General features: G+C 39.5%; 1 protein-coding gene across 1 annotated transcript in view; it reads right to left on the bottom strand.

The window, feature by feature from the left end:
* Window positions 1-337: 337 nt before the first annotated feature.
* swap70b (switching B cell complex subunit SWAP70b) overlaps window positions 338-18,168 on the bottom strand; it is a 44,585-nt gene continuing 26,754 nt past the window's right edge. The window contains exons 6-12 of the mRNA XM_061924771.1: window positions 16,874-16,982; window positions 16,633-16,814; window positions 9,912-10,019; window positions 6,904-7,070; window positions 5,044-5,242; window positions 889-985; window positions 338-808 (exon numbers count right to left, since the gene is read on the bottom strand). Of these exons, the coding sequence (XP_061780755.1) occupies window positions 690-808; window positions 889-985; window positions 5,044-5,242; window positions 6,904-7,070; window positions 9,912-10,019; window positions 16,633-16,814; window positions 16,874-16,982 (981 nt within the window). The 3' untranslated portion in view covers window positions 338-689. The remainder of the gene's footprint in view (window positions 809-888; window positions 986-5,043; window positions 5,243-6,903; window positions 7,071-9,911; window positions 10,020-16,632; window positions 16,815-16,873; window positions 16,983-18,168) is intronic.

The following is an 18,168-nucleotide window of genomic DNA, read 5'->3' as shown; positions in this document are numbered from 1 at the left end:
TGTTTAGTGTATTTAACCCTGGTCAAAATGTCTAATGTTTAGTGTATTTAACCCTGGTCAAAAGGTATAATGTTAAGTGTATTCAACCCTGGTCAAAAGGTATAATGTTTAGTGTATTAGGAGTCATGGTACTTGAAGGCAGGATACATTTTCAGGAGTTTGGTCAGTGTGACGTCTGCCCAAAGTGTTTAGTCCTCCAGCGCCCTCTGCTGGCAGTTCAGTGTAGTGACCCCAACACAAACTTCCAGTCTGAGTGTTCTATCGCATATTAAAGCCACATTTTTCTTTCAGAAATATTCTTCTATTCATCTCATAATAAAGTAAAACATACTAGCAGTAATAATTCAACGTGTTTTATTGATTTGTTTACATAAAAACAATAGTTTTACAGCAAGTGTTAAAAAGTTAGCATTTTCACTGTTTGGAGAACACACACACACACACACACCTTTAATCTTATCAGACGGCACATCCAAATAACATATTTACATTTTTATCTAGATTTATTAAACCGGCAAAAGTTAACCTGGACAATGGATTAGGTACGCCCCCCTTGACAAAGGCAGTGAAGTTGACGTCTGCTAAACTTCACACAATATGTTTAGGATATTGCGTTATTGTGTTTGTGTGCGACGGTACTGAGAGTTGTGTTGTCATGTCGGTGCTGGCGTTTGCTAACTTGGCCGCTCCTACTGAGCCTGAGTCACCTGGTTCTTCATCTCCTGCCATTTCTTCTCACGCAGGCTCAGCTCGCCGTCGGAGAACGCCGCCGGGCCCCAGTTGGTGATCATCTGCTGGCCCTTGGAACCTGTCGGGAGGAGAGGGCGGGAAGACGTTCCCTGGAGTAAAAGTGGGCGTGTTATGGTGGGCCGCCGTTGCCGTGGTTACCTGGCTGGATGAGGCGCAGGAAGCCCTCGTGTTCCGCCACTTTGTGCTTCCAGGTCTTTGTGTTGTTGGCGGCGTCTTCCAGCTTCCTCATCACCGTCTGACACACACACACACACACAGTTGCACAAGTTAAAATAAGGCTACTACCGTAAATCCTCAAATAGTTGCACAAGTTAAAACAAGGCTACTACCGTAAACCCTCAAATAGTTGCACAAGTTAAAATAAGGCTACTACTGTAAACCCTCAAATAGTTGCACAAGTTAAAATAAGGCTACTACCGTAAACCCTCAAATAGTTGCACAAGTTAAAATAAGGCTACTACCGTAAATTCTCAAATAGTTGCACAAGTTAAAACAAGGCTACTACCGTAAACCCTCAAATAGTTGCACAAGTTAAAATAAGGCTACTACTGTAAACCCTCAAATAGTTGCACAAGTTAAAATAAGGCTACTACCATAAACCCTCAAATAGTTGCTCAAGTTAAAATAAGGCTACTACCGTAAATCCTCAAATTGTTGCACAAGTTAAAACAAGGCTACTACCGTAAACCCTCAAATAGTTGCACAAGTTAAAATAAGGCTACTACCGTAACTCCTCAAATAGTTGCACAATTTAAAATAAGGCTATTACCCTAAATATTCAAATAATTGCACAAGTTAAAATAAGGCTACTACCGTAAATCCTCAAATAGTTGCACAAGTTAAAATAAGGCTACTACCGTAAATCCTCAAATAGTTGCACAAGTTAAAACAAGGCTACTACCGTAAACCCTCAAATAGTTGCACAAGTTAAAATAAGGCTACTACCGTAAATCCTCAAATAGTTGCACAAGTTAAAACAAGGCTACTACCGTAAACCCTCAAATAGTTGCACAAGTTAAAATAAGGCTACTACCGTAAATCCTCAAATAGTTGCACAATTTAAAATAAGGCTATTACCCTAAATATTCAAATAGTTGCACAAGTTAAAATAAGGCTACTACCGTAAACCCTCAAATAGTTGCACAAGTTAAAATAAGGCTACTACCATAAATCCTCAAACAGTTGCACAAGTTAAAATAAGGCTACTACTGTAAATCCTCAAATAGTTGCACAAGTTAAAATAAGGCTACTACCGTAAATCCTCAAACAGTTGCACAATTCAAAATAAGGCTATTACCCTAAATATTCAAATAGTTGCACAAGTTAAAATAAGGCTACTACTGTAAATCCTCAAATAGTTGCACAAGTTAAAATAAGGCTACTACCGTAAATCCTCAAACAGTTGCACAAGTTAAAATAAGGCTACTACTGTAAATCCTCAAATAGTTGCACAAGTTCAAATAAGGTTACCGTAAATCCTCAAATAGTTGCAAAAGGTAAAATAAGGTTACCGGAACTCCTAAAATAGTTGCAAAAGGTAAAATAAGGTTACCGTAAACCCTCAAATAGTTGCACAAGTTAAAATAAGGTTACCGTAAAACCTCAAATAGTTGCACAAGTTAAAATAAGGTTACCGTAAATCCTCAAATAGTTGCACAAGTTAAAATAAGGCTACCGTAAATCCTCAAATAGTTGCACAAGTTAAAATAAGGTTACCGTAAATCCTCAAATAGTTGCACAAGTTAAAATAAGGCTACTAACGTAAACCCTCAAATAGTTGCACAAGTTAAAATAAGGCTACTACCGTAACTCCTCAAATAGTTGCACAATTTAAAATAAGGCTATTACCCCAAATATTCAAATAATTGCACAAGTTAAAATAAGGCTACTACCGTAAATCCTCAAATAGTTGCACAAGTTAAAATAAGGCTACTACCGTAAATCCTCAAATAGTTGCACAAGTTAAAACAAGGCTACTACCGTAAACCCTCAAATAGTTGCACAAGTTAAAATAAGGCTACTACCGTAAATCCTCAAATAGTTGCACAAGTTAAAACAAGGCTACTACCGTAAACCCTCAAATAGTTGCACAAGTTAAAATAAGGCTACTACCGTAAATCCTCAAATAGTTGCACAATTTAAAATAAGGCTATTACCCTAAATATTCAAATAGTTGCACAAGTTAAAATAAGGCTACTACCGTAAACCCTCAAATAGTTGCACAAGTTAAAATAAGGCTACTACCGTAAATCCTCAAACAGTTGCACAAGTTAAAATAAGGCTACTACTGTAAATCCTCAAATAGTTGCACAAGTTAAAATAAGGCTACTACCGTAAATCCTCAAACAGTTGCACAATTCAAAATAAGGCTATTACCCTAAATATTCAAATAGTTGCACAAGTTAAAATAAGGCTACTAATGTAAATCCTCAAATAGTTGCACAAGTTAAAATAAGGCTACTACCGTAAATCCTCAAACAGTTGCACAAGTTAAAATAAGGCTACTACTGTAAATCCTCAAATAGTTGCACAAGTTCAAATAAGGTTACCGTAAATCCTCAAATAGTTGCAAAAGGTAAAATAAGGTTACCGTAACTCCTAAAATAGTTGCAAAAGGTAAAATAAGGTTACCGTAAACCCTCAAATAGTTGCACAAGTTAAAATAAGGTTACCGTAAAACCTCAAATAGTTGCACAAGTTAAAATAAGGTTACCGTAAATCCTCAAATAGTTGCACAAGTTAAAATAAGGCTACCGTAAATCCTCAAATAGTTGCACAAGTTAAAATAAGGTTACCGTAAATCCTCAAATAGTTGCACAAGTTAAAATAAGGCTACTAACGTAAACCCTCAAATAGTTGCACAAGTTAAAATGAGGCGACTACTGTAAATCCTCAAATAGTTGCAAAAGTTCAAATAAGGCTACTACCGTAAATCCTCAAATAGTTGCACAAGTTAAAATAAGGCTACTACCGTAAATCCTCAAACAGTTGCACAATTCAAAATAAGGCTATTACCCTAAATATTCAAATAGTTGCACAAGTTAAAATAAGGCTACTACTGTAAATCCTCAAATAGTTGCACAAGTTAAAATAAGGCTACTACCGTAAATCCTCAAACAGTTGCACAAGTTAAAATAAGGCTACTACTGTAAATCCTGAAATAGTTGCACAAGTTTAAATAAGGTTACCATAAATCCTCAAATAGTTGCAAAAGGTAAAATAAGGTTACCGTAAACCCTCAAATAGTTGCACAAGTTAAAATAAGGTTACCGTAAAACCTCAAATAGTTTCACAAGTTAAAATAAGGCTACTACCGTAAACCCTCAAATAGTTGCACAAGTTAAAATAAGGTTACCGTAAACCCTCAAATAGTTGCACAGGTTAAAATAAGGGTACCGTAAATCCTCAAATAGTTGCACAAGTTAAAATACGGGTACTGTAAAACCTCAAATAGTTGCACAAGTTAAAATAAGGTTACCGTAAAACCTCAAATAGTTGCACAAGTTAAAATAAGGCTACTAACGTAAACCCTCAAATAGTTACACAAGTTAAAATAAGGCGACTACTGTAAATCCTAAAATAGTTGCAAAAGTTAAAATAAGGCTACCCTAAATCCACAAATAGTTGCACAAGTTCAAATAAGGCTACTACCGTAAATCCTCAAATACTTGCACAAGTTAAAATAAGGTTACTGTAAACCCTCAAATAGTTGCACAAGTTAAAATAAGGTTACCGTAACTCCCAAAATAGTTGCAAAAGGTAAAATAAGGTTACCGTAAACCCTGAAATAGTTGCACAAGTTAAAATAAGGTTACCGTAAATCCTCAAATAGTTGCACAAGTTAAAATAAGGCTACTAACGTAAACCCTCAAATAGTTGCACAAGTTAAAATAAGGCGACTACTGTAAATCCTAAAATAGTTGCAAAAGTTAAAATAAGGCTACCCTAAATCCACAAATAGTTGCACAAGTTCAAATAAGGCTACTACCGTAAATCCTCAAATACTTGCACAAGTTAAAATAAGGTTACCGTAACTCCCAAAATAGTTGCAAAAGGTAAAATAAGGTTACCGTAAACCCTGAAATAGTTGCACAAGTTAAAATAAGGTTACCGTAAATCCTCAAATAGTTGCAAAAGGTCAAATAAGGTTACCGTAAACCCTCAAATAGTTGCACAAGTTAAAATAAGGTTACCGTAACTCCTCAAATAGTTGCACAGGTTAAATCAGGAACACAAACAAGATGATGTAAATGGTGTGAGGTCCGAGTCCACCTGGAGGACCTGCTTGCTGACCTCGTACTGCTCCAGCGCCCCCTGCCGCTCGTGTTGCAGCTGCTCCAGCTGTTCCATGGCGTCCTGCAGGGCACTCTCCTTGGCCACGCGCTCCTTCTCCAGCTCCTGCTTCTCAGCCTCCGTCTGCGAGATGGCCCGCTGCTGCCGCAGGTGGATCTTCTCCAGCTCCGCTCTCTTGGTCACCTCCTCCTCCAGTAAGCTGCAGCACACAAACATGCTAACGTGCTAACATGCTAACGTGATCACAACCATTGCACACTCTGACTCTGGAACAGATCATTTCCACTTTGCTGGGATTTGAGTTGTGGAGCGTTGACAATGATGGAGGAGAAGTAAAAGAAGCCAGCAGGTGGTGCTGTGGTGTCTTTCTTGGAGCCAAGCTCCTTGTTTATGTACTTTGTTTGTGTTCGGGTCTGATTCTGCTGACTCTGTGAAGGCCCTAAGGCGTCTGGGCTGGAAAGTAAATGTCAGCAGAGAGGAAGGAAGAACTAAGAGGAAATGCAACAGACTATAACCCACAATGCATCACCACCACCTTTATAATAATATAAATATTACAATTTATAACAATGTAAAAATTATAGTTTATAATAATATAAACATTACAGTTTATAATATAAGAAACATTACAGTTTATAATATGATAAATATTACAGTTTATAATATGATAAATATGACAGTTTATAATATATTTATTACAGTTTTTAACATGATAAATATTACAGTTTATAATATAAATATTACAGTTTATAATCATATAAATATTACAGTTTATAATATGACAAATATTACAGTTTATAACAATATAAATATTACAGTTTATAATTTGATAAATATTAGTTTATAATAATATAAATATTACAGTTTATAATAATATAAATATTACAATTTATAATATATTTATTACAGTTTTTAACATGATAAATATTACAGTTTATAATATAAATATTACAGTTTATAATCATATAAATATTACAGTTTATAGTATGACAAATATTACAGTTTATAACAATATTAATATTACAGTTTATAATATGATAAAAATTAGTTTACAATAAAAAAATATATATCAGTTTATAATATATTTATTACAGTTTTAACATGATCAATATTACAGTTTATAATAAAAATTATACAGTTTATAATCATATAAACATTACAGTTTATAATATGACAAATATTACAGTTTCTAACAATATAAATATTACAGTTTATAATAATATAAATAGTTTATAATACAAGAAATATTAGTTTATAATATGACAAATATTACAGTTTATAACAATATAAATATTAGTTTATAATATAAATATTACAGTTTATAATAGGATAAATATAAGTTTATAACATGACAAATATTACTGTTTATAATATAAATATTACAATTTATAATATGACAAATATTAGTTTATAGTAATATAAATATTATTTTATTATATGACAAATATAACAGTTTATAATATAAATATTACAGTTTAATATGACAAATATTACAGTTCATAATATGATAAATATTAGTTTATAATAATATAAATATTACAGTTTATAATATGACAAATTTTACAGTTTATAAATAAATATGACAGTTTATAGTATGACAAGTATTACAGTTTATATGATAAATATTACAGTTCATATTATAAATATTAGTTTATAATAATATAAATATTAGTTTATAATAATATAAATATTACAGTTTATAATATGACAAATATTAGTTTATAATAATATAAATATTACAGTTTATAATATGATGAATATTCCAACAGGTGTCAGTAGGAGGCATATGATTGGTCCAAAAGGAGCAGGAAGACAGAGTGACAGGAACAGGAACAGGAAGTGGACATTTTGAGGACTGACCGCGCCTGCAGCTTGCGGACCGTCTCCTCGTCCTGTCGGGCGCGTCTCTCGTCCTCCAGGGCGTCCTCCAGGCGCCGGTACATGTCCTCCATCTCCTGGACCCGCTGCAGGTACTGTTCCACTTCTGTGGACTTCTGGGCCACCTGCTCCTCCATCTGCTGCCTCACCTGAACATGCACATGTCACTTATGTTGACATCTCCTTTAGTCCTGGTCCACTGTGTTATCATTACTAGAAAGTGTCTGCTTATGTCGACATCTCCTTTCGTCCCGGTCTATGTGCTATTACTAAAAAGTGTCCGCTTATGTCACTTATGTCGACATCTCCTTTAGTCCTGGTCCACTGTGTTATCATTATTTAGTCCTGGTCCACTGTGTTATCATTACTAGAAAGTGTCTGCTTATGTCGACATCTCCTTTCGTCCCGGTCCATGTGTTATCATTACTAGAAAGTGTCCGCTTATATCGACATCCCTTTTAGTCCTGGTCCATGTGTTATTACTAAAAAGTGTCCACTTATGTCGACATCCCCTTTACTCCTGGTCCATGTGTTATTACTAGAAAGTGTCCGCTCACGTCGACATCTCCTTTAGTCCTGGTCCATGTGTTATGATTACTAGAAAGTGTCCGCTTATGTCGACAACCCCTTTAGTCCTAGTCCACTGTATTATCATTACTAAAAATGTCTGCTTATGTCGACAACCCCTTTAGTCCTGGTCCATGTGTTATAATTACTAGAAAGTGTCCGCTTATGTCGACAACCCCTTTAGTCCTGGTCCACTGTGTTATCATTACTTGAAAGTGTCTGCTTATGTCGACATCCCCTTTAGTCCTGGTCCATGTGTTATCATTACTAGAAAGTGTCCGCTTATGTCGACAACCCCTTTAGTCCTGGTCCACTGTGTTATCATTACTTGAAAGTGTCTGCTTATGTCGACATCCCCTTTAGTCCTGGTCCATGTGTTATCATTACTCTAATGTGTCCGCTTATGTCGACAACCCTTTTACTCCTGGTCCATGTGTTATTACTAGAAAGTGTCCGCTCACGTCGACATCTCCTTTAGTCCTGGTCCATGTGTTATCATTACTAGAAAGTGTCCGCTTATGTCGACAACCCCTTTAGTCCTAGTCCACTGTATTATCATTACTAAAAATGTCCGCTTATGTCGACATCCCCTTTAGTCCCGGTCCATGTGTTATCATTACTAGAAAGTGTCCGCTTATGTCGACAACCCCTTTAGTCCACTGTATTATCATTACTAAAAATGTCCGCTTATGTCGACATCCCCTTTAGTCCTGGTCCATGTGTTATCATTACTAGAAAGTGTCCGCTTATGTCGACAACCCCTTTAGTCCTAGTCCACTGTATTATCCATCCATCCATCCATCTTCTTCCGCTTATCCGAGGTCGGGTCGCGGGGGCAGCAGCTTAAGCAGGGAAGCCCAGACTTCCCTCTCCCCAGCCACTTCGTCCAGCTCCTCCCGGGGGATCCCGAGGCGTTCCCAGGCCAGCCGGGAGAGATAGTCTTCCCAGCGTGTCCTGGGTCTTCCCCGTGGCCTCCTACCGGTCGGACGTGCCCGAAACACCTTCCTAGGGAGGCGTTCGGGTGGCATCCTGACCAGATGCCCGAACCACCTCATCTGGCTCCTCTCGATGTGGAGGAGCAGCGGCTTTACTTTGAGCTCCCCCCGAATGACAGAGCTTCTCACCCTATCTCTAAGGGAGAGCCCCGCCACTCGGCGGAGGAAACTCATTTCGGCCGCTTGTACCCGTGATCTTGTCCTTTCGGTCATGACCCAAAGCTCATGACCATAGGTGAGGATGGGAACGTAGATCGACCGGTAAATCGAGAGCTTTGCCTTCCGGCTCAGCTCCTTCTTCACCACAACGGATCGATACAGCGTCCGCATTACTGAAGATGCTGCACCGATCCGCCTGTCGATCTCACGATCCAGTCTTCCCCCACTCGTGAACAAGACTCCGAGGTACTTGAACTCCTCCACTTGGGGCAAGATCTCCTCCCCAACCCGGAGATGGCACTTCACCCTTTTCCGGGAGAGAACCATGGACTCGGACTTGGAGGTGCTGATTCCCATCCCAGTCGCTTCACACTCGGCTGCGAACCGATCCAGCGAGAGCTGAAGATCTTGGCCAGAGGAAGCCATCAGGACCACATCATCTCCTTTAGTCCTGGTCCACTGTGTTATCATTACTAGAAAGTCTCTGCTTATGTTGACATCTCCTTTAGTCCTGGTCCACTGTGTTATCATTACCAGAAAGTCTCTGCTTTTGTCGACATCTCCTTTCGTCCCGGTCTATGTGCTATTACTAAAAAGTGTCCGCTTATGTCACTTATGTCGACATCTCCTTTAGTCCTGGTCCACTGTGTTATCATTATTTAGTCCTGGTCCACTGTGTTATCATTACTAGAAAGTGTCTGCTTATGTCGACATCTCCTTTCGTCCCGGTCCATGTGTTATCATTACTAGAAAGTGTCCGCTTATATCGACATCCCTTTTAGTCCTGGTCCATGTGTTAGTACTAAAAAGTGTCCACTTATGTCACTTATGTCGACATCTCCTTTAGTCCTGGTGCATTGTGTTATTACAAAAACAAAAAATTATCATTACTAAAAATGTCCGCTTATGTCGACATCCCCTTTAGTCCTGGTCCATGTGTTATCATTACTAGAAAGTGTCCGCTTATGTCGACAACCCCTTTAGTCCTGGTGCATTGTGTTATTACAAAAACAAAAAAAATGTCCGCTTATGTCGACAACCCCTTTAGTACTGCTCCACTGTGTTATTACAAAAAAAAAGTCAGCTTATGTTGACATCCCCTTTAGTCCTGGTCCATGTGTTATTACTAAAAAGTGTCCAACCGGGACTAATTTGAACTCGGCCACATCATCCGCGGCGTCGACATAAACGTGTTCCACTGTACGACGGCGGCCAAAAGTAAGGATCCTGGTCTTGCCAGGCGGTCTGGACTCCATGCTGTACACCTACCATCTTCTCTCTCTCCAGGTCCAGCCTGTAGCGGTCCTGGAGGTCGGCCTGGGTCTGAAGTCGCCGCCGCTCTTCCTCCGCCGCGGTCGCTGCCGCTTCCTCCAGAGCCTGAACCGTAAAAACACGCTTTTTTTTAGTCCTCAGCTCGTTGTAATAATAAGATTAATTTGTCATTAAGGAGACATATTTTATTGAGTATTACACTAATTCAGCAATAACAGCAGGCCAGTACATTGATGTACTTGGTATCGCTCTCAGCGTCTTTCATCTACAACATGTATCGTTCCAACATTTTGTTTTGGTTTTTAAACATTTTCTGTGAAGACTCGGGAGTGTCCCAATACTTTTGGGAAATGTTGGTGTGTGTGTGTAAGAGAACAAGACACAGTACAATACACAATGTCAACACAAGCGAACAAACACACTAATGTGAATGTCACAGAGGAGAGTCAAGACATTCTACCTTCTCTTAAAGGTTTTATCGTGTAGTGTGTGTGTGTGTGTGTGTGTGTGTGTGTGTGAGAGAGAGAGAGAGAACAAGACACAATACAATACACAATGTCAACACAAGCGAACAAACACACTAATGTGAATGTCACAGAGGAGAGTCAAGACATTCTACCTTCTCTTAAAGGTTTTATTGTGTTGTGTGTGTGTGTGTGTGTGTGTGTGTGTGTGTGTGTGTGTGTGTGTGTGTGTGTGTGTGTGTGTGTGTGTGTGTGTGTGTGTACTATGTGGAGACCAAGGCTTGCACCTCAATGGCAAAGGTTTGTGTACGCTAACACAAAGACAAACACTGTGCTGTGATTTACTGGCACACAAACACCAGGCGGTACTCAGCGTGTGCTATTCCTGCGTGATTTACCGAGACTGTGTTATTACTAAAAGGGTCCGCTTATGTCGACATCCCCTCTTTTCCTGGTCCACTGTACTATTACTAAAAAGTGTCCGCTTATGTCGACAACCCCTTTAGTCCTGGTCCATGTGTTATTACTAAAAAATGTTCACGTATGTCGACATCCCCTCTAGTCCTGGTGCAGTGTTATTATTAAAAAATGTTCGCTTATGTCGACAACCCCTCTAGTCCTGGTCCACTGTGCTATTATTAAAAAATGTTCGCTTATGTCGACATCCCCTCTAGTCCTGGTCTACATGTTATTACTAAAAAATGTCCGCTTATGTCGACATGCCCTCTAGTCCTGGTCTACATGTTATTACTAAAAAATGTCCGCTTATGTCGACATGCCCTCCAGTCCTAGTCCATGTGTTATTACTAAAAAATGTACGCTTATGTCGACATGCCCTCCAGTCCTAGTCCATGTGTTATTACTAAAAAATGTACGCTTATGTCGACATGCCCTCCAGTCCTAGTCCATGTGTTATTACTAAAAAATGTACGTTTATGTCGACATGCCCTCCAGTCCTGGTTCATGTGTTATTACTAAAAAATGTCTGCTTATGTCGACATGCCCTCTAGTCCTGGTCCATGTGTTATTACTAAAAAATGTTCGCTTATGTCGACACCTGGTCCACTGTGCTATTATTAAAAAGTGTCCGCTTATGTTGACAACCCCTTTAGTCTTTGTCCATGTGTTATTACTAAAAAGTGTCCGCTTATGTCGACATCCCCTTTAGTCCTGGTTCATGTGTTATTACTTTAAAATGTTTGCTTATGTCGACATGTCCTCTAGTCCTGGTCCATGTGTTATTTCTAAAATATGTTTGCTTATGTCGACATCCCCTCTAGTCCTGGTCTACGTGTTATTACTAAAAAATGTTTTGCTTATGTCGACATCCCCTTTGGTCCTGGTCAATGTGTAATTACTAAAAAATGTTTGCTTATGTCGACATCCCCTCTAGTCCTGGTCCATGTATTATTACTAAAAAATGTTCGCTTATGTCGACATCCCCTCTCGTCCTGGTCCATTTGTTAGTACTAAAAAATGTTTGCTTACGTCGACATGCCCTCTAGTCCTGGTCTACGTGTTATTACTAAAAAACGTTCGCTTATGTCGACATCCCCTTTAGTCCTGGTCCATGTGTTATTACTAAAAAATGTTCGCTTATGTCAAAACCTGGTCCACTGTGCTATTATTAAAAAGTGTCCACTTATGTCGACAACCCCTTTAGTCCTGGTCCATGTGTTATTACTAAAAAAATTTCACGTATGTCGACATCCCCTCTAGTCCTGGTGCAGTGTTATTAAAAAATGTTCGCTTATGTCGACAACCCCTCTAGTCCTGGTCCACTGTGCTATTATTAAAAAATGTTCGCTTATGTCGACATCCCCTCTAGTCCTGGTCTACATGTTATTACTAAAAAATTTCCGCTTATGTCGACATGCCCTCTAGTCCTGGTCTACATGTTATTACTAAAAAATGTCCGCTTATGTCGACATGCCCTCCAGTCCTAGTCCATGTGTTATTACTAAAAAATGTACGCTTATGTCGACATGCCCTCCAGTCCTGGTTCATGTGTTATTACTAAAAAATGTCTGCTTATGTCGACATGCCCTCTAGTCCTGGTCCATGTGTTATTACTAAAAAATGTTCGCTTATGTCGACACCTGGTCCACTGTGCTATTATTAAAAAGTGTCCGCTTATGTTGACAACCCCTTTAGTCTTTGTCCATGTGTTATTACTAAAAAGTGTCCGCTTATGTCGACATCCCCTTTAGTCCTGGTTCATGTGTTATTACTTTAAAATGTTTGCTTATGTCGACATGTCCTCTAGTCCTGGTCCATGTGTTATTTCTAAAATATGTTTGCTTATGTCGACATCCCCTCTAGTCCTGGTCTACGTGTTATTACTAAAAAATGTTTTGCTTATGTCGACATCCCCTTTGGTCCTGGTCCATGTGTTATTACTAAAAAATGTTCGCTTATGTTGACAACCCCTTTAGTCCTGGTCAATGTGTAATTACTAAAAAATGTTTGCTTATGTCGACATCCCCTCTAGTCCTGGTCCATGTATTATTACTAAAAAATGTTCGCTTATGTCGACATCCCCTCTCGTCCTGGTCCATTTGTTAGTACTAAAAAATGTTTGCTTACGTCGACATGCCCTCTAGTCCTGGTCTACGTGTTATTACTAAAAAACGTTCGCTTATGTCGACATCCCCTTTAGTCCTGGTCCATGTGTTATTACTAAAAAATGTTCGCTTATGTCAAAACCTGGTCCACTGTGCTATTATTAAAAAGTGTCCGCTTATGTTGACAAACCCTTTAGTCTTGGTCCATGTGTTATTACTAAAAAGTGTCCGCTTATGTCGACATCCCCTTTAGTCCTGGTTCATGTGTTATTACTTTAAAATGTTCGCTTATGTCGACATGCCCTCTAGTCCTGCTCCATGTGTTATTACTTAAAAGTGTCCGCTTATGTCGACATGCCCTCTAGTCCTGCTCCATTGTGTTATCATCACTAAAAATCCCCTGACCAAACAGGAAGTTGTCAATCCACACGACCACTCCCCCGCCAGTCAATCAAGACGCCAACTGGAAGTACGCGCTTAACGCGACCAACGAGTCGCCATTCTCGTTTCCGTCCACATTCCTGCATGACATTACTCATGAGTCGGGGGGGCCACGCTGGAGGGGCGGAGCCGCACATTCGTTAGTATTCATGAGGTTGCGTCTTGCCCACTTGGCAGCGAGTGTGTGAGTGAAAGCACTGTGGAACAATGTGGCTGTTTGGAATAACAATGGCCGCCAACTGGAATGTTGCCCTTCAGTCTCAACACTTGGTACACGTTGCTGCTCTTTGGGGTCATCTACAATGACCTGCTTGTACGACAACATTCACAGGCATGGTTTTGGCACAATGACTCAGCAATAGTCACATCCTCTTGCTCAATTATTAGCCAGTGATGTGCTTCAATTGACCACGTTTGTGCCTAAACTAAAGGTTGCGTGTACTAAAACACGTGCAAACTTGATAGCCCGTGAAGTTGTCACGTTGTGTAAATCATAAATAAAAACAATGATTTGCAAATCCTTTTCAACCTATACTCAATTGAATAGACTGCAAAGACAAGATACGTAACGTTCCAACTGGAAAACTTAATTTTTTGCAAATATTAGCTCATTTGGAATTTGATGCCTGCAACATGTTTCAAAAAAGCTGGCACAAGTGGCAAAAAAGACTGAGAAAGTTGAGGAAATGCTCATCAAACACTTATTTGGAACATCCCACAGGTGAACAGGCTAATTGGGAACAGGTGGATGCCATGATTGGGTATAAAAGCAGCTTCCATGAAATGCTCAGTCATTCACAAACAAGGATGGGGCGAGGGTCACCACTTTGTCAACAAATGCGTGAGCAAATTGTCCAACAGTTTAAGAACAACATTTCTCAACCAGCTATTGCAAGGAATTTAGGGCTTTCACCCTCTGCGGTCCGTAATATCATCAAAAGTTTCAGAGAATCTGGAGAAATCACTGCACGTAAGCGGCAAGGCCGAAAACCAACATTGAATGCCCGTGACCTTCGATCCCTCAGGCGGTACTGCATCAAAAAGAGACATCAGTGTGTAAAGGATATCAACCACATGGGCTCAGGAACACTTCAGAAAACCACTGTCAGTAACTACAGTTGGTAATTTTTTTGAGTGGTCAGCTTGAAACGTCCCTCTGTCTCGGAGTGCCTTGTTGTCATGTGACATTTTTAATTTAGCTTCCTGTTTTTCGATGACCCGCCTTATCTTGCCACTGATTGGCCAGTCCGCAATTTTTCACCCTAACCTTAGCCGATAGTGACTCATCATACAAACACCAACCAATCATCATGGGTTTTCCCTGGATGTATGGATGTTCTCATTCGTCCAGGTCATTGGATTTTTTTCCATATTTTTTGGGCCTGGATTCGCATTCTATTTTCTCTCTTTGGAGCTTTGATGTAAGCTTTTTTGATTGATTGATTGATTGAAACTTTTATTAGTAGATTGCACAGTACAGTACATATTCCGTACAATTGACCACTAAATGGGAACACCCCGATACGTTTTTCAACTTGTTTAAGTCGGGGTCCACGTTAATTAATTCACCTCGCTACATGGCTCTAAAAGTAGCTAAGCTACAGGAAAAGCTACCGCCAAGCTACTTGGAAATGTAGCTAAACTACTTAGCTTAGCTACATGTCAATCAATCAATCAAAGTTTATTTATAGTGTCTCAAAGGGCTGCACAAGCCACAACAACATCCTCGGCTCAGATCCCACATCAGGGGAAAAAAAACCTCAACATACCAATACGTGTTTTGATACGTTCTAATAAAATATTATGATCGACGGTATCGAAAGCAGCGCTAAGATCAAGAAGCAGCAACATGGATGACGCATCAGCATCCATCGTTAGCAATAGATAATTAGTCATTTTTGTGAGGGCTGTCTCCGTAGAGTGATTTGCCCTGAAGCCGGACTGGAAGGGTTCACAGAGATTGTTAGACGCTAAGTGTTCATTTAGCCGCTGTGCAACTATTTTTTTCGAGGATTTTCGAGATAAAGGGAAGGTGGGACACCGGCCGGTAGTTTACCGCAAGGTCTGGATCGAGGTTAGGTCTTTTGAGCAGAGGATGAAAAAACGCTTTTTTGAATGCTAGAGGAACAGCGCCAGAGGAAAGTGATATAAGTTTATAATATTTAGCACTGATAGTCCTAATTAGAGATGTCTGATAATGGCTTTTTTGCCGATATCCGAAATTCCGATATTGTGGGTGGGTGTATATTGTAGCGTCCCGGAAGAGTTAGTGCTGCAAGGGGTTCTGGGTATTTGTTCTGTTGTGTTTGTCATGTCTGTGTGATCATGTTTTGTTTTAGTCATGTTCGGTTTTGTTTTTGGACTTTTTGTGCACTTTTGTTTGTTTTGTCACCACAGCAACCATTAGTTTTCACCTGTCACGTCACGCACCTGTTTCACGTTTTGAGTCACGCACCTGTTTTCACTAATCATGTCACTATTATTCAAGCTTCGAATTGCCAGGCTGTCTTTCTGGCAACATCACACTCTCCACACACCCTTATGACCCTTGCTGCTCTTTTTCATGCCGTTTTCTCATCCAAGTAAGTTTTCTTTATTCATGCCATAGTTTGCAAGTTTTGTTTCATTGTTCATAGTTTCTGCCTTTGTGCAAGTTTTGTGTTTGTAGTCAAGTTTTGTACTTCCGCCCTTGTGCGCGCCTTTTGTTTATTCTTTTTTTGAGTGTTAAAATTAAATATGTATTCACCTGCACGTCATGTCTGGTCCAAATCATTTGCACCTCGGGAGAACAAACCACGCCACAGTCCAAGTCTTGACAGTGTTACAGTGCGGATGTTCTCCCGAAATGTGTTTGTCATTCTTGTTTGGTGTAACAGTGTTAAAGTTGTTTACACGGCCACCCTCAGTGTGACCTGTATGCCTGTTGACCAAGTATGCCTTGCATTTACTTGTGTGTGTGAAAAGTCGTAGGTATTATGTGATTGGGCCGGCACGCAAAGAAAGTGCCTTTAAGGTTTTTTGGCGCTCTGTACTTCTCCCTACGTCCGTGTACACAGCGGCGTTTTAAAAAGTCATACATTTTACTTTTTTGAAATCGACACCGATAATTTACATTTTAAAGCATTTATCGGCCGATAATATCAGCAGTCCGATATCATCGGACATCTCTAGTCCTAATATTACAAACAGCTCCTTGATAAGTTTCCCAAGAAGTGGGTCAAGTAAACATGTAGCTTGTTACTGCCTCACCTTCCTCATGTCCTCCAGCTCGTGTTGCTTGGCCTCGTTGGCCGTCTGCAGCTCCTTCATCCTCGTCTCCAGCTCCTCCTGGTCCGCCTGCTGCTTGAGGCGCAGCTCCCGCCGCTTCTGCCGGGCCTCGCGGTGCGGCGCAGGGCGGCACGCCCGCAACAGGTGGACGCACGTCTGGATGGCTGCGCCACAACACATGGGTGAGCACGCCGCCTCGCGCCGCCCGCCGTCGCCGACTCACCCTGCATCCACTCCTGTTTCTTCTTCTTGTCCGAGGCGCTGATCTCGAAACTCTTCTGCGAGGATCGGATGAAGAAGAGACACTTCTTTCCCTCTTTGTCTGGTAGAGGCTGCGACAGGGAAGAGAGCACAGTTCAGGTGGGTCCGCTCCATAAATGCCATTTTTCAACAGCAAAACTCGCCCTGCTGTTGGGATACCTAAAGTGGCGGTACCTAAAGGGTCGGGGCAAGGTAGACAGAGAATGGTCACTTCCAGAATGGGAGGAAAAACAAATTGTAGTAAAGAATCAATTAAAAACCAATTAATTATTGACCTAATTCATACTTTGATGTCGTATTTCCATAACTTTTTTTTCTTTTCTTTTTTTTTTTTTTTTAAAAAGAGAAAGGTTTATTTTTCTTTAAAATCAATAGTGAGCTCGTTAAGTGATTCGGTTTTCTATTATGGCTAAGAAGACAACACTTTGCGCTCTGCGCCTGTCTATAAAATTGTTATAAGTGCACCTCTGCACAACATTCAAATCCTTATTGGCTTCAAAAAATTTTAAAATAAATATATAATCAATTTACAACAAATAATACCTCTATTAAAATTGTTTTTTAGTCTGTAACAGACAAGATTTAAAGTGCATCAATTTGCCTGAAATAAAAATGTATTTAAATTATTTTAAAAATTTGACCGACTTGAACCATTTGATGCTGAAAAACAAAATTGAATAAACTATGTAATAATAAATGATCAGCAACATTACGTCATGTTGCAATTTTCAATCCCCACAAAGAAATCGACTAAAAAAAGAAACGCTTTAATATATATAATGTAAGTAAAGTAAGGCTCCACTTTTTCAAAAATGCGCTAGCTTGATGCTAATATACATTGGCTTTACAGATTAGCATTAGCGATTTTACATGGCGATTTAAACACCTCCAAATTTGTTAATGAAAACTACAACTAAGATGCACGCTACAATCAAACAGCGGTTGTAAAAGGTTGTAAAAGGTACAATAGTTACAGTTTTAACATGTTCTAGGGCGCAACAAAAAAAACACAAAAATAACACACCCTAAACTATACACTACTGCCGTCTTGGTAAAATGTAATTAAATAAACCTAATAAATGATAATAAACTAAATTTCATTAGCAACATTAACTCAGGGGCACAAAATTCTAAATTCAAAAATGCGTTAGCTTGATGCTAATATACATTGGCTTTGCTATTCACTTGCTACTGATTACCACTAGAAATTTAACATGGGGATTTCAACACCTCCAAATTTGTTAATGACAACTACAA

The sequence above is a fragment of the Nerophis lumbriciformis genome, linkage group LG29 (genome assembly GCF_033978685.3).
Source record: "Nerophis lumbriciformis linkage group LG29, RoL_Nlum_v2.1, whole genome shotgun sequence".
In the NCBI taxonomy this organism is placed as follows: Eukaryota; Metazoa; Chordata; class Actinopteri; order Syngnathiformes; family Syngnathidae; genus Nerophis; species Nerophis lumbriciformis.
This window is presented reverse-complemented; position numbering and strand designations above follow the sequence as displayed.